The 8,062-nt window shown below is 37.5% G+C and overlaps 2 protein-coding genes across 3 annotated transcripts in view; one reads left to right on the plus strand and one right to left on the minus strand.

The window, feature by feature from the left end:
* Nucleotides 1–1,991, minus strand: part of LOC107661893 (synaptosomal-associated protein 47-like) — an 18,475-nt gene extending 16,484 nt beyond the window's left edge. Inside the window, exons 1-2 of one of the 2 annotated variants that reach the window (XM_016451683.1) lie at nucleotides 1,638–1,991; nucleotides 450–988 (exon numbers count right to left, since the gene is read on the minus strand). In XM_016451683.1, coding sequence (XP_016307169.1) covers nucleotides 450–943 — 494 coding nt within the window. In that variant the 5' untranslated portion in view covers nucleotides 944–988; nucleotides 1,638–1,991. Of the gene's footprint in view, nucleotides 1–449; nucleotides 989–1,603 lie in introns of both variants that reach the window. The other variant, XM_016451681.1, reaches the window with a different exon arrangement.
* A 36-nt stretch (nucleotides 1,992–2,027) lies between these two features.
* jmjd4 (jumonji domain containing 4) overlaps nucleotides 2,028–8,062 on the plus strand; it is a 7,080-nt gene continuing 1,045 nt past the window's right edge. The window contains exons 1-4 of the mRNA XM_016451680.1: nucleotides 2,028–2,692; nucleotides 3,066–3,231; nucleotides 3,390–3,515; nucleotides 4,664–4,931. Of these exons, the coding sequence (XP_016307166.1) occupies nucleotides 2,440–2,692; nucleotides 3,066–3,231; nucleotides 3,390–3,515; nucleotides 4,664–4,931 (813 nt within the window). The 5' untranslated portion in view covers nucleotides 2,028–2,439. The remainder of the gene's footprint in view (nucleotides 2,693–3,065; nucleotides 3,232–3,389; nucleotides 3,516–4,663; nucleotides 4,932–8,062) is intronic.

Genomic DNA, 8,062 nt, shown 5'->3' on the forward strand with positions numbered 1-8,062 from the left:
GCAAATTCTTTAAATATGAAAACGTACTTACAGGCTGTGAGTCAGCATTATTTGTCAGCATCATAGACTGTACCTGTATAGGGTCAGCATGCGCACTGAAGGGGAAACAGGGGAACTGAATTCACCGGAACACCAGCATTGTGGTCTACTCTCCCAGGAAACTGTCCTTGTTCTCCGTAAAATGCGTTGCACACATCTGAATATTTGGGTTGAACTGTTCTGGAACAGTGTTGTAAATACAACTTAACCACTGATTTCTTGTCGTGTCTTCTTTTGGAAGGCCAAACAAAGAAAGGAAAACTTGAAATCGCATCACATGACCCCTTTAACATTAAAATTAGTTATTAGAAGCACAATAAGCCTTGAAAGACCTCATTAAAATGTAAAGTATCATTCATGTCTCTAGTACAAGTTATGCTTCACAGTTTCTGAATCTGAGCAAAACCTACTTATCTGCCACGCTCAGGTCTGACTCGATCTTGTCCAGGCCCTGAATCATGTTGTCAAACTGCTCTCCCTGGTGGTCCAGGACTCTTCCAGTATCCTCCAGCCTCCGCTGGGCTCCAGATATCAGGCTGATCAGCTCCTGGCCCTTACTAAGAGGAGCTTCAGCTCCACGGGGCTCTGTGGGTGACAGCAGCCGTTCCCTCCAGAAGTGCTCCAGCACGTGGTAAACGGCAGTACGGCAAGGCTTGAGAGAGCCAAACCAGTGCTTGATGTTTCCCTGCTCCAACACAGTAAGAGCACTGAAAATGAAGCTGGATGACTCCATCTTGATCTCCATGATGCGGGAGAGCCTCAGGCTAATCAGATTCTCCTGATTCGGCTCAGAGTTGAAGCGTAGGGTGGTGCGGCTTAAGGAGAGGATGCCGCAGGCCCAGAATTTCTCGCTGTTGATGTAATAAGAGCCGGGCCAGCTATGGATGGATGCCTCCTGGCTCATCTTTTTCAGATTTGGCACAGTGGCCCGGACTTAGGGAGCTCACCTGCCAAGTGAGTGGTGTTGGTGTATATAGAAAATTAGTAAGCACGCAGTCATCATCAGTCACTTTTACTTACATGAACAGCATACTTGTTATTTTCTCAACAACATGTTGCTACAAACCTGGGCTACGTTTCCCAAAAGCATCGTAAACCTAAGAGGATCGTATCTCCATTAGTGATAATAGTTTTACAATCTTATCTTAAGCTTACAATGCTTTTGGGGAAACAGCTCTGTGCAATTTTCTTTAAGAGGAACACAAAAGCAGGGGGCCCGACAAACTTCCAACGGGGCCACAAAATTTAAGAGTATTTCCATTAATACATTATTTTAATGAATATTAATCTTGCTTAATTTAAATTATTTTAAAAAACAAACACTAAATGAAGTTGAAGAATTTAAATGCTTCTTTTCTTTCGTTTTTATACAAGAACATGCAGTTCACAAAACAAAATAAATAGTGGTTTATTAATCCAATTTTTGATTTAAAAACATTATTTGAAGACCCTTTACATTGATTTTTTCGCGTGATTCTGTATGCGCAGTAACAGTAGATACTGGTGTGGTTGGCATTACGTAATATACGCAAAACAAACACCATGGAGATCATTTATGCCATACCTTTTAGGATGAGGCTGACTTTTTTTGTTTTTGTTTTTTGATGAGGTTGACTTTCAAGTGACAGCTACAGCAGGGTGTGACGTATTTCACGCATTAAAACAATAACATCTCTACGCATCGTAGTCAGTTGCGAGACATTTACTGTTCCGCCTCAGTGTGTCCCGTTAACGTTTAATACAACGCCCTAAATAAGAAGAAACGTAAAAAAAACATCAGACTCTGTTTCCCTGTCGCGTCGTAGCGATGTAAACACATCTGAACTAAAGACTGAACGCAGCGGTGATTGTTTAAGTGCGCTCATGTTTACACTCCGACGTGCAAAAAAAAAAACTTTATTAAAGGTTCCGCTCAACGTCACACATATATATGATGTGGCGATGACTAATTAAGGGCGTCGACTTGGATTTATTTACAGGTAATTTAATGGTATTCAATTAACTTGCTTTTTTGTATTATGCAGCTCCTTTTTTACGCACGAAGAAAAGCAAATCATTGGGTTGGTGTGCACACGTTTCTTTTCCGGTGGGAAACTGGGCAGACATGTTCCACGATTGACGCAGAAAACCCCAATTATTTTCGATTTATAAGCATATAGAAAAAGATAATCGCCTAGTATCGATCATTTAATTACACGTAAGCGTGACGTTAAACCGTCGATACACTAGTTGCGCTTCTACAGCCTTAAAATAACCACGCAAAGCGTGCCATCAGAGAAGCATGGGGTTGATAAAATGTGTTCTGCTATTAAGTCAGCAGCATTGAGTTGTATTTAAGGTTTTGTGTTTAATATTATTACATCAAGCATGAAATAACCTGTGGAAACTTCGTGTTATGTCATGGATAGGGAAACCTTTAATAACTGCTGCAGTTTGGTCAAAATGCCCAGGCAGATCCATCAACAGCACTGCTCCACTCATTTCATTCAGTACATAGAGAGAGAAATAGCCTACTCCAAATTCATCAAAAACTACTTGATCCCAAACCAACCCTGCATGTTTTCCAAAAAATTCACAGAAGACTGGAACTGCCGAAGAAAATGGGTCACGGCCGATGGAAAACCTAACTTACAAAGACTTCTGCAAGAATTTGGTGAGCAAAGAATGCTTTTTTTTTATTTATTATATTTTATCATTCTTGCATCAATGTGTCATGCATTAGAAGTTAGTAATAATTATAAATAGGTCCTGCTTCATCTCTAAAATCGGAGGAATTGAGGAAATATATGTGATAACTGCCTATTACAGAACTGTAACATTTTCCTTTCAGCTTCTCTAAGGGTGATTTGAAACATGTATCTTACATTGCTAGATTAAAATGTAATTGACTAAATTAGAAGTTTGTAAGATCATTTTGCTGTGTATTGTTGAATACCAATTTTTGAAAGTTGACCAGTTGCTGGTAAATGTATATATGTGTGTACTCAATATGTTATATCCACAAATGGCCTCATTTTATTATGCAGATGAGACACCTGTTCCTGTTGCAAACTGCAGTGCAAAAGAATACAACTCCAACCCGAAGCAGATCATGCCTTTTAAGGAGTTTATCCAGTACTGGAGAGAGTACATTCAGAATGGGCATTCTTCACCAAAAGGATGCCTTTACTTAAAGGACTGGCATATGCAAAGGTACAGCTCTTCAAAAGCGTGTAGCATGGGTTATAGTACAATAGCTTTGAATGTGATGCACAATACTAGTTTGGAAACACTGTAGCAAAATAAAGAAAGAATAGGTGCGTAAAATGATTTGACTGTCATAATGTTGAATATGTTTATGTTCATTTTAGGAACTTTCCTGAACATAATTCTTACAAGACGCCAATTTACTTCTCCTCTGATTGGCTGAATGAATATTGGGACACAATTGAAGTGGATGATTATCGGTTTGTCTACATGGGACCTAAGGGGTCATGGTACTGTGTCATTTATTTATCATATACAGTCGTAAGGGTGTAAAAGTCTGTATCCAAATTTAAAGTCTGTTTTTTGTTACATTGGTCCTATAAATAATTTTGGGTGAGATTTGGGGTTTTGAAGAAACATGAAATGCAATGGAACATTATGATGTAAACGTAGGAAATATTATTCTGCATTATGTAATTTGCACAAAAGGTCAGATTCCATTGGAAATTCGATCTGTCGAAGATTCTTAAATAATGTGCTGTCATTAAAGCAAAAAGAAGACATACCAAATGCTAAGAAATTTTGGAATACATGTTTTTTTTTAATACATTTTCTAAATTTTATATTAAACTAGAAGATGATGAATGATCTCAGGCTTTTGAACCCCCAATGTTTAAGGTTGGACATATGAACTTCTTGTCACCCCATTGAATGTCATGCAGTTATACCCCTTTTCCACCAGCATGAACCGGGTGCTAGTTCAGAGCCAGTGCTATTGCCGGTTCGGAGTGGGTTCAACTGGAGAGCCTTCTAAGAACCGGTTTGCCTTTCCACGGGCTAGAGAGCCACCACAGAGCCAGGTCTTACATCACTAAATACGTCTCATCTTTCCCAGTAATGCCAAACACAACAGGCTTGTTCAAGATGCATCGGCAGAATGCAAACCGATCGGCGCACAACACCAAAGCACCGCGAAAGCGATCCAAAAGCATAAAGTGAGTCGTCTACTTTCCAATCACTCCTGCGGCACACCGACCGGTCCTCGCAGCGCCTATGCAGCCCGAACAAGCCTAAACACACCATCAACAATGGCAGACGTTGCATTGCTATCGATGTTCATGGCTATGCGAACCTACATCGTCATCCAAACGCGGCGAATTCGACGTGTTCGTGTTTAGCTGCGATTTCAAAAATGGCAGTCAAAAGTTTCTGTTCATCTTGTTGGTCACAGTATCCCCGCCCCCAGTCCCTGACGCAAGCGGTTCTTACTTCTAGACCAGCAATGTTTTGGTGCTACTTACGAACCACTTTTCCTGGTTCGGAGCTGGTGCTTTGGGTGTCGAAAGACAAAGAACCGAAGCTAGGCTCTGGCTCCGAACCAGCACTAAAACTGCCTTGGTGGAAAAGGGGTATCAGTGATTTTGTTCTTGCCTTCTAGGACACCTTTCCATGCAGATGTGTTTCGCTCATACAGTTGGTCTGCCAACATCTGTGGACGTAAGAAATGGCTCCTGTACCCTCCAGGCCAAGAGGAGTTTCTTCGGGACTGTCACGGCAACTTGGCCTATGACGTAACAGCACCCGTACTTCAAGACAAGGGTCTGTATCCACAGTTTGAAGAGGCCTGTCAGCCTTTAGAGATCATTCAAGAAGCTGGAGAGATCATCTTTGTACCTAGTGGTTGGCATCATCAAGTTTACAATTTGGTAAGGAATACTTGTTTAATGGTGTCCATATATGCTTGATGTACTAAAACAGGGGTGTCCAGTCCTACTCCTGGAGGACCAGTGTCCTGTAGAGTTTTGCTCCAATCTGCCCAAATACACATGCTTGGAAATTTTCTACAGAAAACCTCTAGCTTGTCAGAGAGTAAAAAATATGAAAATGTGAGAAATACAAACATTTCTATCTGTTTTTATTGTGTTACTTCTGTTGCATTGGGGGTCAATTTAACCTACATTTTTATGTTAAAAATGACCTGCATATACAAAAAAAACTTTTTTTTGTTTTTTTTCTTTTGACTACTGTGACTTGTGACTACTTGTAGTTGCACACTTGGGTGCAAATAACTACAAGCAAATATAAACAGTATCTAATATTATTTGTACTCAATGCACGTAGTATTTATTGCTGTATTTACACTTGCTGTCTTTTTGTTGTGTTTTTCTCAAACCCTGGCCAGATTTTTTGGGCTGTGTAACTCAACTAGATAAAGAAACAGTGACAATTCAGAAAATTAGTTTCAGTTTCAAGTAAACCTTAAGTCTTAAATTTCATAAGTTGTCTTGCATTTCTAAAACACACCTAAACACACTCAAAAATGTCAAGAAGAAATAAATAGTTTAACCATTATTTTGAGCAGTTTGAAAATTGTGTGTCAGATTGACCTCAACACAACAGGAGGGTTAAGAAATGTCCAGAATCACCGTTTGAAATCTCATTTACAAGAATAAGTTATTCTATGTCAGTCATAAGAATAATTACTGTAAATTAAGTTAATTTATACAGTATTATTTTGAGTGCTTATATTACATCTGTTCATTTCTCAAACACACATAACATTTTATTCCCTTAGTTTTTCCACCGATTTCCACTAGCCCAAGGTCTGTAACCATCAGTCTCAGAAACGCATAATGTTTACAGCAGAATGCTGCCAATGTCATCGAGGACGTATATCTCTGAAAATTTCAGGTTCCTATCTGGTTGGTCCCCCACCAGAGATAATCAGCCTGAAATTGAGGGAAATCATTAAAAATTGAATTTGCTGACCCTAGAAGTGGAACATTGAGTGATCAATACATTTGGTCTTAAATTCTAAGTCTAAGGAACAAGAATGTGCTAAATATTTAGATACATTTACCATGTAATGTGCATTAGAGATCAGTTTTTGCTTCAAGGAGCTAAGACCTGAGCTGAAATATTGAGGTTTTCGGTAAATTGTGCACATCCAAAAATTTGTTGTGGGCCATGACACAAAGTAAAATTAAAAATAAAAACGGATGGTTTTGCTATACTAATACATAGAAGTTATCACTCAAAAAATGAGGAAAACGAAAAATGGTCAAGCAACCAAAATGTAACCACTTGAGATAGATTGACCCAAAAATAAAATTGGAGCACAGCAGAGCTGGTAATAACTGATATATAATAGCAATATAATTGCTAATAACTGATTACATGTAATCTGGATTACGTAATCAGATTCCAAATCAACCAGGTCTCGTCCCATTCGTTGATAATTGTCATATCACAAATCCCGGAAAATATGCGTTGTAGTCCAAACGAGTCGTTCGTTGTAGTTTTTGAAAAGTGATTTCTGTTAAATAAAATATCTCCTTTTGAATTGGACTTTGAGCTTTGTAACTTCGCAGATCTTTTTTTATGCTCAAACAGCAACATTACAGACTAACTAAAGTTGAAAAAGTGAAAAAGCATAATAGGACAATACATTTTTATTGATTTCATGATTACATATTCACTCAATAGCAATAAATTATTCCTAATTTATTGATTTGTGCCTAATTCTTCTTTTTCATCTTTTACATTTTTCTTTCTAAAACACCCTACGACTTATGTACATTCATAACGTCTTCCAGTTTTGTGGACATTCCCACAAAGACCAGTCACTAGTCAGGTGGATATAGGCTAATTACACAGACATTTGAGAGGCCACACAGCATTTGACCACTGGATTTACAAAAAATCATTTCAGTTTTAAGAAGTGTTTTCTTAGCATTTCAACATTACATCAACAACTGTTGAACTGATTTTTATTTGAATGATCACTCAGAGGGTTATTTAATATCATGCATTACTTTGTCTTTAGAAGGCTTTTGTCTCTCAAACACATTGAAATGCACAAATTCATGTTATTTCTTATTTACATGTAATGCAGGGATTCCCAAACTTTTTCGTCAGCTGAACCTCTTTCACCGAATATAATAACTTACAGTATCCCTGAGATTTTAAAATAAATATTTTTAATAATGAAGTATCACATTTGCATGTTCTCTGACGTTGGTTAATGGTCACATAACATGCAGGTAAACAAATAAAAGATTAAATTTTTCTAGTATTTTGATTGATGTTGTTTTAAAATAATTTAGTCTAATTTTACATTTTTATGATTTATTTAATTATTTGCTTTTCATTAAACTCACAAACACCCTGCAGTTCCTTGGTAATGTTTAATGCACTTCATGTTGTCAATAACAACAAATGGAATATATTTTCTTTTTCTATGCATTTTTATATCTATATGGTACAAGATTATCCTATTTAAATCAATGTGTTCAAAAGTAGTCTGATTATATTACCTGAAATGTGTAATGTAATGAATTACGATACTAACTACAGTTTTTGTCATGTAATGTGGAATCAATAACGGATTACAATGTGTAAGTAATCTATCTCTGGAGTGCAGTCTTGTAATCCTGAAGACCTTGATAACTGGAGCAGGATTGGACACCTCTGTACTAGAAGTTATCTTTGACATTTTTATGAAAGACTGTAGTATCAAACTCTTTTGGTTCTCCAGCCCCTAAAGAGAAAAATCTTCCTTGACCAACTTGCTAACTCAAGTTTAAATAATGCATCTTTTAATAATAGGAGGATACCATTTCCATCAATCATAACTGGCTGAATGGCTGTAATTTGGATATCATGTGGCAGTTTCTGCAAGAAGAACTTTCTTCTGTCCATTTTAAAAGTAATGCATTACAATATTGTGTTACCCCGTAAAATGTAATTTGGCGTTACAAAAAACAGTTATATTTTTGGCAACTATAAAGGTCCTTTCACACCAAAAGTGAAATTAATAAGCCTCAGGCTGAAGGAA

The sequence above is a fragment of the Sinocyclocheilus anshuiensis genome, unplaced genomic scaffold (genome assembly GCF_001515605.1).
Source record: "Sinocyclocheilus anshuiensis isolate Anshui unplaced genomic scaffold, SAMN03320099.WGS_v1.1 scaffold723, whole genome shotgun sequence".
NCBI lineage: Eukaryota > Metazoa > Chordata > Actinopteri > Cypriniformes > Cyprinidae > Sinocyclocheilus > Sinocyclocheilus anshuiensis.